The following is a 19915-nucleotide window of genomic DNA, read 5'->3' on the forward strand; positions in this document are numbered from 1 at the left end:
TGAAAATCTGGGGGTTTGGGTCCACTTCTCATACCCCTTTCTGCCTTTTGAAGTAGGCAAACTTCCAAGGGAAAGTCTCTGTTGTTCACAAGATTCTGCCTTACCGAGGCTTGGCACAGACTCACACCAGGGGGTTGGAGACGGCACTGTGTGAGGACAGACACAGCCAATTCAGGTGTAAGTGACCACCCCACCCTCCACTATAGCCCAGATGGCCCATCAGGATATGCAGGCTACACCCCAGCTCACTGTCTAGTGGTGATTATAAAAAAATAAAAAAAAACAGCTCTCTGTCAGAGTCACCAGATCCTTGGGGTCTGTGCACGTTCCCAACACGTCCACCACTGAACAGCTCCAAGACTCTGATAGATAAATCACAGAGACTGAGAGAGTTCAAGAGGGGATTAGGAAGGGAACAGCTGGGAAGGAGACCTGTAGTAAGAAAAAGGCTAGAACACACAATATGAAAATGATATCTCCTGAAATCAATACTAGATTATGACTCTAAGCCTAGTCACTCTGAAAACATGAACAATTTAAGAGTTCAGATTAAAATGACTAAGTATCAAGATGAATTAAATGAAAACTTTCTTATTCAAGTACTTTCCTTTACATGAGAATCAGAAAAAACATTCTGACTAAATTTTAAACCAGTCATATGAATCCTGTTTTGAGAATGTATACTAGGACCATACAATATTGCATCTAGAAACTCTGGCCTTCTGTGTACTCTTAAAATGTTTCAACACAAATTGCGCATATTGCATATATATATATATATATATATATATATATATTAAACACCATAAAAGGATTGTGCACCATGCATAACACAATATGGATTCAGGAAACAAATCACATAACTTGTCAACTCGAATATTACATAATAAATATCTTAGAATAGTAGCATACAATAAACAACATGAATTAAACTCGAGGAGAGAATCGTGCGTCTTGCCAATTTGAGTGTTACCATGTAAAATACCAAGAAATGGTAGCACGCAATGAATATCAAAGTCAAATCATCATTAATCAAATCGAGCATCTTGCCGATTCGTAAAACACAATGTAAATGTCAAGGAATAACAGCTCACAATAAATAACAAGATCAAAGTACAATGAAACGAATCGCGCTTCTTTTGCCGATTCTTAAGCCACCATGTAAAATGTCAAGAAATGGTAGCGCACAATGAACAACAAAGTTAGATGCTCATGAAACGAGTTGTGCGTCTTGCCAATTCGTAAAACATCATGTAAATGTCAAGAAATAGTAGCGAGCAATGGACAACAATGTTTAAACACCATAAAACGAATCACGCGTCTTGCCGATTCTTAAGCCACCATGTAAATGTCAAGAAATGGTAGCGCGCAATGAATAACAAAGTCAAACCTTTATGAAATAAATCGCGCGTCTTGCCTATTTGTAAACTACCATATAAATGTCAAGAAATGGTAGCGCGCAAGTAATCTGTTACTCATTTAAGAATTTAAACCAAGAATATGAAAATTCTAAATAACTGTGTCGGGACAATCCAACCACCGTCTTACCGCCTGGAACAATGATCACCAATGAAGGATTAGGGCAGAAGACTGGAAGATCCAAATAGGCCGCCGGGACAGGAGCTCAGGGAGAAGCTGCTGCTCTGCACCGGGACCTCTGAATAGTGAGCACTGGGAGTTGGGCTGGCTCTCTTTTATAGAGTCTTGGCCCAGCCCAGAACCACCCCCAGGCATGTTGCAGGGAAAGTCTCTGGAAGGCCCTGGAAAGGGGCCACACCCTAACACTCTGAAAACCTGCAGCAATACATTGCAAAGGAACAGTATTTGTAAGCATATTAAAAATAAGTTTTCAGGATTGAACTCTGCAATGCAAAAGGTTAAACCACAACATATCAGCACAATGCATAAATTACTTTGTTTTGAGAGTGTTGTGTTTTTGCATTTTTGTCGCCAATAGAGCGCGTACTGCTCTGGTGTTGACACAGTCTGACCCAGACAGGGAATACACAAGCAGAAGGAGTCACAGAATGGTTTAAGCAAGAAAATGCCCACTTTCTAAAAGTGGCATTTTGTAACTGACAATTTAAAAAACAACTTTACCAAAAAATGTGTTTTTAAATTGTGAATTCAATGACCCCAAACTCCAGATCTCTGTCTGCTCCCAAAGGTAAACTGCTCTTAAAAGATCATTAAAGGCAGTCCCCATGTTAGCGTATGAGAGAGAGAGAGGCCTTGCAACAGTGAAAAACAAATTTGGCAGTATTTCAATGTTATGATATGTAAAACACCTCAGTACATGTCCCATCTTTACCATACACTGCACCCTTCCCATGGGGCTACCTAGAGCCTACCTTACATGTATAACATGCAATTCAATGAGTCTCGCGTTTGGTCAAGTTAGAGGTATAAGTGTTGTAAATTCCTAACTGGACAGTTGATATAAGAGAGCGGATTCAAAGCGCCATGGCCGACATGAGCATGAGCGCAAAGGACAGACACAAAAGGAAAAAAGTGCACTTGCAGTCATACGTATCGTCAAATGTGCAATTATCCATGCAACAGGGTTGATCCCCAAGGTGGTAACAAAAGTTCTCCAAGGTGGGACAAAAGATGTTGGAAAAGCAGTGCTTGCGCGCTGCTTTGCCCGACCTAAAAAGGGAAGGTTTGGGCCTGGCAAGTGGGTACACTTGACAGGTCAGATTGGCAGTTCTCTTCCTCTTCCTCTTCCTCCTCCTCCTCTTCCTCTTTTTTTATTTTTTTATTCTTCCTCTTCCTCCTCCTCCTCCTCCTCCTTCCTCCTCCTCCTCTACCTCTTTTTCTTTTTTTTTTCTTCCTCCTCCTCCTCTTTTTCTTCCACTTTTTCTTCTTCCTCCCCCTCCTCTTCTTCTTTTTCTTCCACTTTTTCTTCCTCCTCCTCTTTTTCTTCCACTTTTTCTTCTTCCGCCCCCTCCTCTTCTTCTTTTTCTTCCACTTTTTCTTCTTCCTCCCCCTCCTCGCACAACAAGTTTACAGGCTCGGTGCACTTCACTAGGGACTTACAAGTAAATCAAATATGCCAATCATTGATAAACCAAACACCAATACAATTTATACAAACATACGCACTTTAGCACTGGTTAGCAGTCTGATGCTTTCATGTGGGTGTTTTTGAGATCTCGATGTGTTTAAGTACTCTTATGCCCTTTTATTGGTTTGTGGGAACCTCGTGTCCAAGATGTTGTAGAGAGAATGAACCTGGAGGTGGACTGTACATGTATGTGTTTTATCCCTGGCTCGGCTCCTCTTTCATCACATTGTTTCCTTTCCAGCCGCTTGATGGGGACTCGATTCAAGTCCTTACTGCACTCGCGTTTCTCAAAAGTTTTTCATCCTCTGAAAATCTCTGCATTAATGCCATTTGATCCCTGTAGTCTGAGAAGGTTGTGAGCCTCATAAAATGCTTGCCTTTATAATTAATGAAATTATGTAGTTCTTCTCCCATGTTATTTGAAATATTAAATTCAACTTTGGTGTCATTAAGTCAAAGCATTACCAACCTGATGACATCTGAGTAAGTTTCAACTTTGAAAGTTTAAAAATAAAGCAAGTCAGATCCTCCATGTCGATAACTGCGACACTTAAACCAAAGGTTGCAGGGACGTTATAGTTAGGACCCCTGTTTTAAATATGCGAAACCATGGAAACGTACCTGTTATAGTGAGAGTGATCTCCAATAACTTTAACTCATGCCCTAAGGTAACTATAGCTTGCACCCCTTCCATGCACAGTTTTTTTGCATAAAAACGTTTACTGCTAATATTACATGTATATTACCAATGATGTTATCAAAGATATCATTAGTGCCGTAATTTGTGAGGTAATTAGTGCATGGTGAGGGTGTGAGCTATAGTGACTTCAAATAACTCTAACAGGTCAATTTCTGTGGTTTTGAATGTTTAAAATGTGAGCCTAACTATAAAGTCCCGGTAACCTTTGGCTTTTTCAGTGAATTTCTATGGTGTTTTTTAACGCACAGTAATTTTCATCACTGTACATTAATCCAACCACTGCTGCACATGGCCTTTGGCTGCACAGGCCAGGGAGAGGGGAAGGGGGGAAGAGGGGAGAAGGAGGGAGAGAGCGATTATATATTGTGTGTGTGGACAGATTAAGAATAAAAAAAGAAATTGTCAATTAAAGAGTGTGATCACCTTTCAGTGTATAACTTTTATAGCTGAAAATAAACTAAAGCAGAAGTCGACCACAGACTTAACTAGACTAGAACCCTTAACCTTTAGTGTGCATGTTTGAGACCTTAACCAGTAGGCCAGAGGACTTCTTACTGTGCAGTGTCAAGACTTGGCTATGACATTCAACCCACCATTTTGAGGGGGGAAAGACTTCAATGTACCCTCACTAGGAATGTTAACAGTGAATACAATAGAAAATAAGCAGACACACTGCCAAGCAATACTAAGATTGGAAACTTCAGCCTACTAATTGGCTGCACAAGACCTTGAGCATTAGGGCGGAAGTGATTCTGTTCTGCTCTGCATTCAAACGTAACTAACTTATTTACCGAACATCTTGCTAGTCTGACTCCTTGAAGTCATTGTATGGAGAGACCATTGCAATAACATTCTCTCTTTCTCTTCTATCCTTTCATGGGATGCAAGAGAAAGAGTGACAGGACAGCTGGGGGATCCTGAAGGCCCCCGTGGTCCTGGCCGGCTTCTCACATCCTGGATGAGTCTTCATTGCTTCCACAAGCAGGGAGATGCTTTAAATAGCGGCTACCTTCTTGGGGGGGCAATATTTTCATCCGTTTCCCTGCAGAGAAATGGACAAAAACTTCACTTTCTGAAATTGGTAGCTGTTTGACAGCACTCACTCAAAAGTGAAGTGTTTGCTTTGACTTGTGGGGAGCTGTCAAACCTTCTGCCAAGTCAGAGCAAACGGCTATGTCCTGGGGATGGGCACCCTGGGACATAGCAGGACCCTTCCCTGAGGGCGGGGTGGGTCCCCAGGGACATCATTGGCTCCATGAGAGGGGCTGCAGGCCCTCTCCTGCGTAAAATAACCCTGGGGAGGTGGTGATCCCTGGGGCTGGACCACAGGGGGCTTCATGAAAATAAGCATGTTAACCCATGGTTGGGGATTTTTTTTATTTTTTATTTGTGCAGTAAATTTCCAACATTGACGAAAAGTTGTGGCAACATTTTTTTTTTTAAGTGTTGTGGTTTTTTGTTTTTTTTCCCCCTCCTGGCGGCTTACTCTGGGACCGCAGCACCAGAGCTAAGGGGGTCACGGTGTACCTACTCTGTCCTCTTTTTTTTTTTTCTGGGACTCTGCTGGAGCCAAGTCCCAAAATGGCTGCCAACACTTCCTGGTTTGAAGTGTTGGCAGCCAATCGGAGCTCTGCAGCTCTGTGCACCAGCTCGTATTATTCATGAAGTCGTCGGGAGTATCTGTGGCCCTAGATATAAAAATGTAATTTCCCTTTAATATCTCAAACTACTGAACAGATGTACCCCAGATAACCAAAAGTACAATCTGTGGAACAAAATCTAACCTTCTGCCAAATTTGTTTTAATTCTGTCTAGCAGTTAGGTTGTAGTGTTGTTCAAAACTCCTTTGGGAATTAACATGGGAAACGCATGTTTTTTTTTTTAAACCTCCCCCACCCCCCTTTTCTCTGCCTCTGCTTGACGGATCACCCTGAAACTTCCCATGCGCAAAAAGAATCACTGCCACACTTTTTTAAAGATAATTTTGTGACGATTTGTCAAACAGTGCCAAAGATATAGGCAAGTCAAACGCTTTTCTATGGAAACATGGTCCTAACTATTACTACCGTGTGGCAACCCCCCACTATGTAATATATAATATTTGAGAGAGTGCACCTATCTGGGATCTCTTTTTATATGCAGTAGCAAACAATTACTGAAAAAGTAGCATAGCAAAATAAAGGTAATTCATTAAAGGTTTCAAACTAACATGCATAAATGAAAGGCAACTAATTTAGAGTAGTACCAAATAATCGGATTGAAATGGGTAGCATACACATAGAATTAGGAAGTATATTTTTCATGCCAGAATCTGGTCATTCATATCATGAATTGTAGCTGTATTGTTATTTAGATTTAATTATACAAGTATTCAAGGCCAAAGTAATAAGTTGTATTCTGAGTATATAGTGACTTGCGTATAATTTAGTTTTTATGCTTAAGCAGTTTGTGCATGTGGAGTAGAAAATACCTGCACTGTTATCTGAAGCACCATAATTAGGATGTGTCTATATATGCATGATACAGTATCAAAGTAAAACACATTAAATATTCATATACAAAGTCATTCAAAGCCTGATGGTGAGTTTTTTTTGCATTCACATTTTAAATGTTTTTTTAAAGTAATCTTTCAAAACCAAAATATTTAAGTTTCTTCAAATCAAGTGAAAAAGTAAATCATGTACGTGTATCAGGATGGAAGACGTTCGCAAAGGCAACTAAGTAGAAAAGAAGGCTATTACATTATTAAAATTATATGAAACTCTAATACAGAAATGTTTGAGGTGCCATAAGAATACTATTGAGCATTATCAACTCTTCCTGCCACTGAGTGTTTGAATTCTTCTCCTGCTTATAGCTTTCCATAAAAATAAAACAAATCTAACAAAAAAAGTTGCCCATGAAAATGTTACCATATTGTAAAAACCATTGCTAAAATCAGTAGACGACTTGGTTCTGATTTTAAAAACATTCTCTAGTATATTGGTTGGCTCTATCACAGGCTTGTAACTGAGAGGTTTAAGATCTTGCTTTTTATCAGGCAAGCTTGCTCTTCAATCCAGGCTTTTATCCCTGAATAAATCTTGCTTACATTGCCGTTCCTATTCTGATCTCTGTAATCCTCTGTTCAGGGAATAAGTAGTGGTAATCGGAGGTAGTTATGGATGGATAACTCTTGGGTCAATGAAAAATATTGATATAGGATCCATCATGGGGGGGCAGTGGCCAAGATGGCGGACACAAGCTAAGTGAACTCCGTACTACTTTCCCCCTTATCCTGATTCCTGCACATCAAGGGGTGGTCGTTCAGAGCCCTAGCACTCCACCTGTGTTGGGGACATCACAGGGGGTCTGCCTCAGCTGAAATTGAAGGCCACCTGACCTCTGAGAACACACTCATCGGCACCAACATTGGATGCGGGCCGCACGGTGCCCTTGCTGGGCCTACCACTGTCTCTACACAGCACCCGTGGACTCCACCGACCCTGTACCCGACCTGAGGCGGTGCACCTGCTGCACTACCCGATTGGCCTCTACAGTCTAGGGTCCCTTGGGGGTGTCTAAAACTGGCACCTCACTTCGCCCGCTACACCCTGTGATGCTGGACAGTGAAGCCCCACTTGATACAACCTGGCGGGCAGCTGCCAGGAACCCTGCTTTCCCACCATCACAGGGGTGCCTCAGAAGGGTTCTGTGGCCTACCTAGGGAGGAAAATGGCACTGGGAATCCTCACCTGCCTGAGCACGCCACTCTGGAAATTAGGCCGCACTGCACGCACATCATGCTTACCATTGTCGCTGAGACCTAGTGGGCCTCTTTGGTGAGCGGCTGTGAACCTGCAGACTTTATAACTTGCTGGGCTCTATAACGTGCTGTCGTCGGCCTACTTTAGCTGCACTGTTGTGGGCCTTTGGCATGAGGGACATTTTAGCTGAATCTGGCACTGCTGCTGGGCGCCACGGGCATGCCCCTGAGGACTTGCTCACATGTAGTCCGCAATGGACTGTTGGAGTCTCCCACAACGAGTTAACATACAGTTGGGCCCCGGGAGGCAATCCATCATGTTGACTCTGCATTAAATGGGGCATACTTGCGCAACTTGGAGCCAGGCCGTTCACTCCTTTTTGAACCGATCTTCCCAGCTTCCACCACCTCACACCCCCCACCATCAACTCTTGTTTATAGCCAGTTCTGGGAACCCCAATGTGGCCTCTGCCCGAGTGACCTTGTGCTGTAGACCGAACACACTGTCTGAGCGGGGCAGTGAGTCAGGTGATCGAGCCATAAGCTGCTGGTGCTTATTTCCTCTGTGCTCCCATACCATCACCCATGCCTCTGAGATTTCTCCGGGAGACACAACATTGTCACAGGCCCTCCTATACCATGCACAGTACTACTACCTTCGAGTGTCTGGACTTTCCAAGTGCCCAGTGAACATTGACTGCTGCCCTGTGTTGTAGAGCAGTGCCCCATGCCCCTCCTCGACTCTCCTGTGCTCGCCTTCACTGCTCTTTCTCATAATAGGGCTTGATGCACCTGGTGGTCTCATAGCTTGGATCTGCCGGTTACATTCCTCTGTGGCACCACTTACGCTGCAGTTAATTATCCACAAGCCCTCCCTTCTTGCTTGCTGCTAGTCTCCCATACTTGGCAGCTTGTGCTGCGAAGTGTTGTGATCTTATCTAACACTCAAAAGTGGGTCCTTACCTGCCGCACATCTATATCTTTATTTCGCACCCCTACAGAGACCCATTACGATGGTGCGCCCCGGGACTGGTGCCGCAGCTACACTCTCACGCCCATCAACTCCACCACAGAGCTCTCAGCGGACCGCTAAACCCACACATTGCTCATCAGACCCAGTCAGACTTGGCAAATTGGATGCATTTTTCACTATTACAGAAAGATCGTGCACATCTCTTGAAGACTTCACCCTGCTGCATGATGATCGGAAACTATTCAATAGGCTGCAGTCTCAGTAGCAAGTAGTAACAACTCTCAAGCCACAAATTTCAGACTTGCATTCCCATCTTAACATTCTACAGGAGATAGTCTGCATCCTGGAATAGCACACAGAGAATGCTGAGGGGAGATCCAGGCATAATAACATCGGAGTTGTGGGCCTTCCTGAACGCAGTGATAAAAAACATACTTAGGCACCTGGCTTCACAGTTTACTTCCTACAGAACTGTTGTCGCCATTCTCCTCATTGGAACATACCCACAGGGTGCAAACGCAACGACTCCTACCTAGTACCCCGCCCCGCTCATTAGTGGCACATCTCATGCACTATTGTGACAGTGATGTTGTCTTGAATGATGCACGTAAACAGTACAACCTGGTGGTTGACAGTGTATGGGTAATGCTGTTCCCGGTCTACACATCAACAGTTCAGTGGAAACGTCACACCTTCCTTGCGGTCAAACAAAAACTGAGGGAACACCACATCAAATATGCCCTTTTCTCTCTGGCTCACCTTCTCAATGGCCAGATGGATGGCAAAACATTCTTTACTGACCCTGTAGATGCCTGGTTTTGGATGTAGCGTAGGGGGAAAGCCGACTCTGGTTCTTCCTCTGCCCCACGTGATCAACCACTGCCAGCGGGAAGGAAGCTCAGGAAATGTGCATGGCGCCCAAGCTCGATGACCTTTTGTTCACACAGTTCCCCGAACCTGGAGGAAGTTATGCAGGAACGTTGCAAGACACTGTAGATGGCAGGAGACTTTCATGATCCTGTACCACATTATAGTGCCAATGAAGACCGCTCCAAATCTTCAGACAACAATGACTCTCAATTCTGACATAGCCAGCATTGGGGGATCCTCTTGGGGGTGGGGGGGTGGGGATTTATAGTACGCCCTGTGTATCCTTTTGTGCAGACGATATATTGCTGTATCTTGATGACTATTGCTGTATCTTAATGACGTTCGATCTGTACCTCCTACTATTTCAGGTCTGCTGACTGACTGCCACATTTCTGGCTTCAGAGTTAACTGGAACAAATCGTATTTCTTCCCTTTTAGCACTCATACGTCAGACCCAATGTACAGAGTGAATGGCATCCGACTCGCGTGGCAGCCCTCTATATTTTGCAGTTCGGGATACATATTTACCACACACCTGAGTACCCTTTAGTGGGTAAGCTGGTTTGTGCTGTCACTGCACTACATGCACAGATGTTGTTTTGGCAGACTCTGCCGCTGTCAGCGACAGGAAGAGTGACTCTTGACAAAGATGGTGGTCCTGGCAAGACTTTTGTATTACTTTGCCAATCTTCCTCTCTTTATACACCGACCCTTCTTTGGTTCTTTAGAACGTAGGATAGGTGATCTTATTTAGAATAATACGCATTGCAGAGTAGCATTGCTCAAGCTTTGACTCCCCACAGAATGTGGCGGACTCAGTGTTCCCAACCTCAAACATTACTTTCTGGCACCCCAACTTCAATGGCATTGCGCTGGTTTCTCTGTCACAAACTAGCGGATACCATGGCACTACTTCCTCCCTGGGACTTGGAGTGGTTGCTTACCACCTTTCATCCTTTTGCTCGGACTCCCATATCCAGTGTGCTCCTCCTCCAGGTCACTTATTGTTTCTACCACAAGGGCCTGTTTCTTACCCGGTTGACCAGGCCATACAGTCCAGCATTGCCATTACTTGGTATGCCATACAGACGCGTGACTAGAGTAGAGAACTGACACTATGGCATGTGGTGGGTTTACACAGTGTAAGCGATCTATATTGTGATGGAACTCTCCTCCCCATAGAAGACTTACTGGCTTGGTCAGACTTCCTACCTGGCCAGTTTTTAATACACGCTTCCTTTATTGGTGCACTGAGATACTCTTGAGGAGAGATGCAACAGAAACCCACACAGCATCTTGTCATCCAATACCTGAATGGCCTGGGCACAGGAGGCCACCAGACTCTGGTTGGTTGGCGCATTAATCCTACACACAACAGTACCCCTCACCGTGTTGCGAGGCAGTGGAACATGGACTTAAGCGAAGCTTGTCCTGACAGCAAGTGACACGTTATTATAACTTGGGCTCCCAGTTTTCAATTTTTACAGATAATACAGAGAACTATTTATTTTCCTGTCTGTTTTTATTTTTAAATACAGAAAAATACTGAAAATGGGCTTTCTTCTGATGTTTTTTTTTTTTTCTACTGCCAATTTTGAGTGACAAATCTGCAGGTGTACAGATTGAGAGTAGGAGAGATTAAAGAAGACAATACATTTCCTAATCAAGTGCATATTTACAGTTATTTATGCTAATCTACAATGAAAGTGTTTTCAAATAATACTATTGCACTATATACTTTTGAAACCTTTTGGACATTCAGATGGGAGTATTGATTTATGAGTTAAATGTGTAAGAATACCTATTGCAGCTTTATTTATACAGTAAACACAAAATAAAAATAAATAGAGAAGAAAATAGCAAAAAATAAATATGGAATAAATGCAGACGGAAATGTCAAATAGTGTAAAACCGGGAGCCCTAATTATGTCCTACCCTTCCTTAGTATACAGGAACTCCCATTTTAAATTAGTGCAACGCTATATACTGCACCGGGTCTATTTAACTTACATTAAAATTAATTGTTACTTACAGCACACCGACTCAGTTTGTCCCCATTGCCTAGCACATGACATGGAACTATCACACGTTATGTACCTGCTCCTCACTGACTACCTACTGGAGAGATGTAATTACACACTTCACGCACTGCACGGGGATTGTTATGACATATACTTGAGAGGTGTTCATCCTATTGCCGGACCAAGAAATACAGAGCCCCAGCGTGGCTGATAACCCGCAAGTGGAAGGTGTCAAACCCAACCACCCCTCCCTCCCCCTCCCCCGTGGCCTCAACGTGGGTCCTGTCCGTACTGGCGTGGGCCCAGATGATTGAGGTGCATGTTTGAATGTTATGAGTATTAATAGATGTGCATGTGTGTGTGAGAAAGAATGAGTGTATGTAATCCTTTAAAATGAATGTGTGGTGCATGTTTGAATGTTATGAGTGTTGTTAATGGATGTGTGTGTGTGTGTGTGTGTGTGTGTGTGTGTGTGTGTGTGCTTCCCGCCCGCCCGCCCCCTCCCTCCTAAAGCTGCCGGACGCCACTGTTTGTGGGTGGCCCAGACTGTAGACTACCCTGCTATGAGGAGCATCGTTCAGTGCAAAGACTGTGTCTGAATACAAGCTGGAAAGGACACTTCAAAGAAGAACCACTCTAAACAGTGTCTACCTGCCAGCCACCTTCCTAGGGTTGAGGGGACATCACCAAAAGTCATGCCTAGCTGAAAGAAGCTGTTTATCGTACCCTGCGGTGCCTAGTAGTCAGCTTGCCTACTGAGAGGGGGAAGGAGCCTGGCAACCCTGTAGGAGGTGTGACTCCTGGTGCTGGTACGGTCTGGCAAATGAGAGGATGGAGAACAGCGATTTGCGTGGCCTAGATGTTGGCGGATATCAGTCTCTCCGATTGATGGTTCCTTTTGGGAACTGTGTAATCATGTCTGTTCATGGCACAGTGACCAGAAAAGTGCAGTTGTAACTCTGTGACCCAGATTCTGATTTATTGCTTAATTGATTGATTTCTAAATTTGTACAGTGCTATCAACTACTTCCAGAAGGAAGTGTCCTGATGCTAAAAATTAAAGAGTTATACGAGTTGAGTGTGAGAGAGAAAAGGACATGTTAACACACAAAACTAAGGCCAGGCTCTATGTTGTTAGGCAAAAAAAAACTCAGTTGGCATCTAAAGAGGCTTAGGGCAATCTATGTGTATAATTCCTGTGGTAGTCCATTCCAAGCTTCAGACACAACTGTTGCCAAACAACAATCCCCTCAATTCTGAATTTCCTAAAAGTGGGAACCTCAACCCAACAGACAAACTGGAATCTCAAAAGTTGTGAGGGTCGGTACCACAAAAAAGGGAATGCACGTATGAGCCTTATTTCCTATTATAAATGGTTTTGTGACACAGGCGGAGACCCGAACAGACATCTTTTTTCAACAGGGAACCAGAGTGGCACAGATAGCTCATTAATTATTGAGATGTGTTGCCCTAATCCTAGGATCAGTTTCTCACCCATATTTTGTAGGATTTGTACCTTCTTTTGCAGGTGTTTAGGTAGTCCCACAAAAAGGGAATTGCAGTAATCCATTCCTGATGGGTTTAAAGCATAGAGCAGGTCAGTTCTTGCCACAGTTGGGGTAAAAGGAAGAATTTTCATAATAATTCTTAAAAGTTCAAAAACTGTCAAATATGCTTTTTAATTTGTTCAGTGAAAGCTACTTTTGAGTCTATAATCACCCCTAGGTTCTGTCCTTGCTGTACAGGAAAAGGTGTTGTCAAGATCTGCTGGGCAGCTATTTGTAGTGCTAAAGATCTCAGTTTTGTCTTATTGCCATTTAAGAACAAGGAGTTCGTCCATGCTGCAATTTTACAACGGCTGATCTTGTACTCAGTTTCTGCAAGATTATCTTCCTGTCTAAAGTCAGCTGAGCATCATCTGCATTACTATCTAATGAAATTCCTAATAACTACTTAAGGGTAGCCAAGGGAGCCATGTACAGATTGAAAAGTGTAGGTCTGGGTGGACTGTGCGCCCCTCCCAGAGTTTTGAGACCTAATGCTTGGGGCCACAAACATCTGGACATTGATACAGCCCAATAAATTGTCTGTGTGGGGAAGGTTATGGGAGGGGGATTACTGGGCAAAGTAGGGGGATTGTGTGTACTTTGTTGCATCTTGATGCTACACTGTATTGTGTTTGTTATATTATCTGCAGTATAGAAATATATCAAACAAAAAAAAAGAAAAGTGTAGGACTGAACACGCCCTGTGAGACTACTAACAGAATGAGCTTGGTGAGAAGCTCTAAACTTGCCAAGAGTGACTGTATCTGGTCTTGTAAGAAAGAGATAAACCAGGCCAGGACTGTCCTAGAGATCAGGGCAGCCTTGAACCTATGAAGTAGAATGGAGTCGCAGAGGATATTAAAGATTGCTGATAAAGCTAGTAATGTCATGGCAGCCACTAAGTTCCCATCCTTGATGTATCGGATTAATCAATGGCATTGGTCAGGACCATTTCTGTTGAGTCTCTTCCAAAAGCCAGACTGACGCTGCCCATTTCTGACCTCCTACCACAACCACCACTCAGAACCAGGAAGGCAGGCGACCATGACCATAAACTGACCCTTCCGGTTTGCCTGAAATTCCTGGTCGGACGACCTCCAACTCTGGCCACTGCTGCCACTCTGCCGACTGCAGCTGAAGGAGGCATGCCTAACTGGGAAGCAGCTGTCACCAGTTTTCTGCAGACCTTGGCCCTGCACTTCATAAACCTACATTGTGATGAGATACCAGAGCTAATGAGAACTGTGATAAAATGAGCACATTGAAATTACTAGAGGGGCAGTCTGTACCTGGGATTCTTACCGCAGAGGGGAGAATACCTGAGTTAGAGGAGGAAGGAGGGACATCTGGGGGAAAGGAGTGGATACAGATTGAGGTGCAGTAACCCCAGTGTCCAGTCTGCTAAGTTGTGACTTTTCACTAGTACTTATGTAGTATCTAGTTGTTGTGTGTTTAGGTACTTTTCCTCAAAGTCAATTCCTGGATTGGACATTCTGCTATTGCTCTGCTGGGTTCTTGCTGAGTTCTGAGCTTGAGATCCCTCGCACTACCTCCCTGGGAAGCCTGTGACTGCTCACCATTGCTACTTGCCACTGAGAGTCAAAGGCTGAAGTTGTTCTATTCGGCCCAGTTTTGCTTAGCCATAGTAGGACGGACCTCAAGACACCACAGGTAAATGACCCCCCTCCTCCATGTATGAGGCTTCTCCCTCCCCAAGCAGAATGCAGGTAGTGTCACAGATGACATCACAACTGATCTTTTCACAACTGACACTGAATGCAGTATGAAAATGGTCTATATTTCATAATGGGAACAAAGGCATAGACATACATGCATTGTGTTCTTCTCACCAAACATCATCCCGAAGCTCTTTTACCTCTCGGAGAAGGAAAATGTTAAAATTAAACATTAACAAGGCATGCGTATAATGACTTCACATTGAAACCACACAGAGCAGGCCTGTTAGAAGAGGATGCATATTGAAGCCACGAATGCTGTGGTTCCCTGTAGAGTCCTTTTCAGTGAAAGCAATGCAGGGAGATGCTTGAGCAGAGGTGATGTGCATTCTGGACACTTGAGTAGCAAGCGTGTTTGAGCACGGTATCACAGTGTCTAGAAGATGTCAGAAAAGTATGTGTTAGGACAGCTTTTCAATACCCAATAAAGTGGGACATGTAAATAATTGGAAGTAAAATGTTTGAGGAGAGGACGCCTGTACCAACAGTGTGCAGAAAACAAAGCTGCCAGTAGAATATAGATACAATAGCCGAGATTTATGTAAACATCTGAGCACTGTGTACTGCGGTTTTTATGAAGAAAATGGGACTATAGCGTGTGACCGTAATGTACATTTTTTTATTTGAATGTAGTTTACAATCGGTATGATGTCATCAATAGTGTTAACGTCATTTATTAAGCCTTATCTTAGTTCACGAGAGATGCTTAGCAGAATAAACTACCTTGACTGGCAGATTTCTAAAAGATTTTAGTTTTGGGGTCTCAACCCCTAATATCACATATCTTTCTTTCTACGATTAAATGAAAAGGTTTTAGATACACGTACAAGCACTAGTGTACCCTTATGAATTGTATATTATTTTATTTTTATTTTTTTATTTTTTTGCAGGCACCTTGTTACCAAGATTGCCATCTGAACCAGGGATGACGCTACTTACTATCCGGATCGAAAAGATTGGCCTAAAAGATGCCGGGCAGTGCATTGACCCCTATATTACAGTTAGTGTTAAAGGCAAGTATTGGTGGCAGTCGATACTTTTACAAGAGTATCATGTCTGTTAGATATAGAGATCATACTGTGTTTTGGAAGTTTTAAGAGCTTAATATTAAATAAACTCTTGAGAGGTATAGAATACTTTGACAATGTTTTTTTTTCTTTTTTTTCTAAAAATCATAAAAAAGCAAAGTCCAACAATTTTCAAGAAGCACTAAACATTTTACATGACAGTTGCTTCTTTGTGGCCCTCGCTGGGGTAATGCTCTTGTCTAATTTGCGATTTTCCAGCAGAATTGTGACCCTGGTAAATGTTCTATTGATGCTCAGACACAGCGATGGGACTCCTCTCTTTTGTGCCGTTAGTGGTTTATGATGCACGTCAGGGTCGTACTAAGTGGCTCTTCGGGTGCCTCAGGGAAGCACTTTCCAGTTATTTTTCTTGTTACTTGAAAACTAATAAAACGTGGGTTTCTGAGTTTTGATAAAGTTTGTCCAACTTCAGTCTAAATTAACCTGAGATGAGTGTTCGTGGATATTTCCCTGAGGAGGAAGCTGTGGGCGTCCACGCGGATCAGCAAAATGCGAGGCGATTCTTTCTCCATTTGTTTCCTGTGGCTTGTTGTGGTCTTCGGGGGAGCAACGATTGACATTGAAGCCACCCTGGAAAAGCACAAACAATCTGAGTTGTGGATTGATTTGAAGTTTTATTCTTTAATTCTTATGTACAGCAAGGCAGGGTACAGTGAACAGGAAATCCCCAGTGAGCACACTTGTAAACTGAGGAGAAAACCACAAGTGCTCGCACTGCATCCGTTTGTTGCAGTCTTTTTTATAGAAGGGGCTCCAAGATTGACTGAGTATGAAATAGTCTGTCTGATATGGGCCCAGACTATTGCACAGAGAGCCTCAACCTGTAGCTGTCACACGGAAATGGCCTGAACCCGCCTTTTGGTCCCAAACTTGCTAATATGGAGAATTAGTGGCACCAAGGAGGCATATTCAAGTACGCATCATCAACCCGAGTAGATCTTTCTAGGAACGGCTTGAAAGTTTAATTTCTCTCCTTGTCCTTCCCCTCCCTGCCAATAGTAGATTTTCAAGTTTGCAACCATGTCGTACCCAGCAGTGGCCATCGTTATATGTGGCTTTGACTTGACTTAATATGAACGATTATGATCAAATAAAATGAAAATGTTAACATCTTTTTTTTCTCTCACTTGCCGTCATTTTATCTTTATTTTATATAAAAAAAATAAACAACGGCTAGGAACATGTATTTTAGCAGTGATTGAATTCGTATAGTTTTACAGTATATCATTGAGATAATATACAACCAATATTCCTTTTGATGATATACAGACACCCACACACCTGCACTGCCACGTGCTCACAGACGTTCATGCAAAGACTCAGTCCTGTAACCAATGGCCACACCTTCAGAGCACTCAGAGCTATTACTTATGTATTTCTTAAGTTGTGTATAATCACTACATAAACAGTTTGCTTTTATTAGACTAGTTTTCGGGCTCTCGTCACAAGAATGAGGCATGGGGCACACGTACCTTTTTGAGAGAAAACCATGAACTCAGTTATATGCAGTCTAAGGTATGAAACTGAAACAAAGCGAAGTTTGATTGTTAATCCAGCACTCAGGAAACCAATACATTTTGTTTCTACCTGACATTAACTACTTCTGTGTGACACAAGAACGCAGATGTTGACGTTTGTACTTCCTAAAGTTAAGTGCTGCACTTTCACTGCAAATTCATGTCTGGCCGACAGATTGTGTAGGGATTATGGTGTTCAAACCCTCAATTCCTTAGTTTGTGAAGTTTCAGAAAATGTGTAGACATAGAAACAAACTTTAACAAGGGAAAAGGACCAAAAAAGTCTGTTTCCAGCACTCTTTCTCGAACACTTAGGGCCTCATTTATTAGGAAATGGAGCAGTGCGGTGCTGCAAGCAATCTGGCCCACTGTCACTAAGTTACGGGGAGACTGGTGTTTGGAGTTATGTTAGATCCTAAAGTTGCATTTATGGTGCTTGTGGGCAGTGTGGATGATGCACGGTGTACTAGCACATTGTATGCATCACAAGGTAGTTGTGCCTTGTACAGTTTAAGACATTCTAGCTTGCTTGTCCTCCGGGAAGACAGTTTTGCCCAGTAGCAGCTTCATCTCTCTCGATTGACTGTATATACTCACCTAAGGTTTAGCTGAACAAAAAGACCAGTATAGAATAGATCGACCCGCCCCCCCCTTATCAGAACTGAATAGAAATTGCTTAGTCCCACAGTAATTATTCTTTTAAAATATATGATTGACTGGACTCTGAGTTTTTGTGCGATTGATCTAAACTCCAAACCTCCTGCTGAAGTATACATTGCACCACTTGCCTGTCTCAGGGATCCGATGTACAAAAGGAGCATCTTGGCCATCCATCTAGAGTGCAGTAGTACCTGTTACCCACTAGTAAGGCAAAAGTATCCGCATTGCAAACCGACGACTGTCTACTGATTGACTTGGAGAATTAGACCCCTTGCTCTGTCCTGTGGATCTTGCATGAACTTGCTCATAGTTCCCTGCTTGCAGGACTAACCAGAATGCAATTTCACTAAGTCACAATACAGCATGCTCTGGCTTTTTCAGTCTAAAATGTTTCCCATCATATCACTTTCAGGGGCAAATTCCTCTCTCTGACGGCTCTAAACATTCTTCACAGCCACATACCTATGCATTCTAATGGCTCAACTTATTTTTTTGGTACCTCTGTTAATTAGAAGCATGCCAGAGGTTAATGAGATCATATTAGAACACTGGAATGTTGAGAGCTCCATTGAAGGTAATGGAGTAGCTCCAGGCTTATAATGGCTGGTACAAGCCTGGAGCACCAATATTCCAATGTTTGTCTTGCTTCTCCCTTTTTAATTTAGAACATTCTACCCTTAGTGGGTGGAATGTTCTAATAGCCCTTATGCCTCGGGCTACACCGGTTGTTAAATGCCCTCTCCCTCATTGTAGGCCCTCGCTTGTGACTCAAGCATATAACTTTGGTTCAGTGCCTTTAACAACCGGTGTAGCCCTCAGCAGTGTGCTATAAAGCTATATTAATATTGAATCCCTGCAAACATGGCTGAGAGCTATACCGGTTGTTAAAGGCCCTGAACCAGAGTTATAGGCCCGAGCTGCAGGCGAATCCCTATAACGAGAGAGGGCATTTAACAACTGGTATAGCCAGAGGCATATTAGAACATTCCACCCACTAAGGTTAGACTGCTCTAATTTAAAATGGGAGAATCAATACAAACATTGGAATGGTGGAGCTCTGGACCTATACCAGCTATTATAAGCTTGGAGCTACTCAATTGTCTTCAGTAGAGCTCTAAACAGTCCAATGTTCTAATCTCCGATAAAATCAATTTCTCATCTTGGAAATCGAGCCCACTTAATTCCTCCTATTAGCAAACATTGATATCAAAGATGTGTTTTCCCTCTCACTGTCTTCTGTAACTATAGCATTAACTATAGCCTTGACACTATCATGAAATGCAGCACACATGCTACTCTCGACCAATATCTTTTGACAAATTTCCCTTCTAAATATGGTATGCTTTCTAGTCTGCTTGCACATTGTTTCTTCAGTGATTACCACAGAACTGACTTTTATTGTGGCAACTCCCTCTGTGACTCTTTACCTGCTCTTGGAGGTGCCCCCGTCAACACCATATCGCTTCTAAGGCACGAGTTGGAAATTTCTCAATATGCTCATCTGAATGTTATGTTTTTTTCTGAACATGTTTATTTAATGCATCCAGCTGCGATTCAACATTGCCATCCCCAATGACTTTAAAAGGTTGCGATCTCCGAGAACAGATAACATGGGTCAGATGTGGCAGTCGTCTTTAGTAACGAGCTGGGCTATCTGACACTGCTATTTCATAGTCTTGGGGGATTTTAAACATCATGGTAACAATTTTGCGTACCTCCCCTTTTGAAAGATTTAGCAGGAACAGGATGTGACCAACTGGTCAAAGTTCTTTCCCATTAAGGGGAGGACTGCACATTGAACCTCATATCTAATGGAGACTTCTAGCTACAGATTCCTTACCTAACAATATTTCCCAAGCGCCAGGATCTGGAATTTTTCAAGCAGTACCTCTGCACTCTGCACGCTGGTGGGTGACACCAATCGGTGCCGCATCACCATTGTCTGCACCGGATGTGGCGTGCGGTCCCTATATAGGTGCTTCCCCTGCAAG

General features: G+C 43.0%; 1 protein-coding gene across 1 annotated transcript in view; it reads left to right on the forward strand.

Moving 5' to 3' along the window:
* AIDA (axin interactor, dorsalization associated) overlaps positions 1 to 19915 on the forward strand; it is a 110437-nt gene that overhangs the window by 61005 nt on the left and 29517 nt on the right. Inside the window, exon 7 of the mRNA XM_069233850.1 lies at positions 15550 to 15672. Within this exon, the coding sequence (XP_069089951.1) occupies positions 15550 to 15672 (123 nt within the window). The remainder of the gene's footprint in view (positions 1 to 15549; positions 15673 to 19915) is intronic.

Source organism: Pleurodeles waltl, chromosome 5, assembly GCF_031143425.1.
Source record: "Pleurodeles waltl isolate 20211129_DDA chromosome 5, aPleWal1.hap1.20221129, whole genome shotgun sequence".
Lineage (NCBI taxonomy): Eukaryota > Metazoa > Chordata > Amphibia > Caudata > Salamandridae > Pleurodeles > Pleurodeles waltl.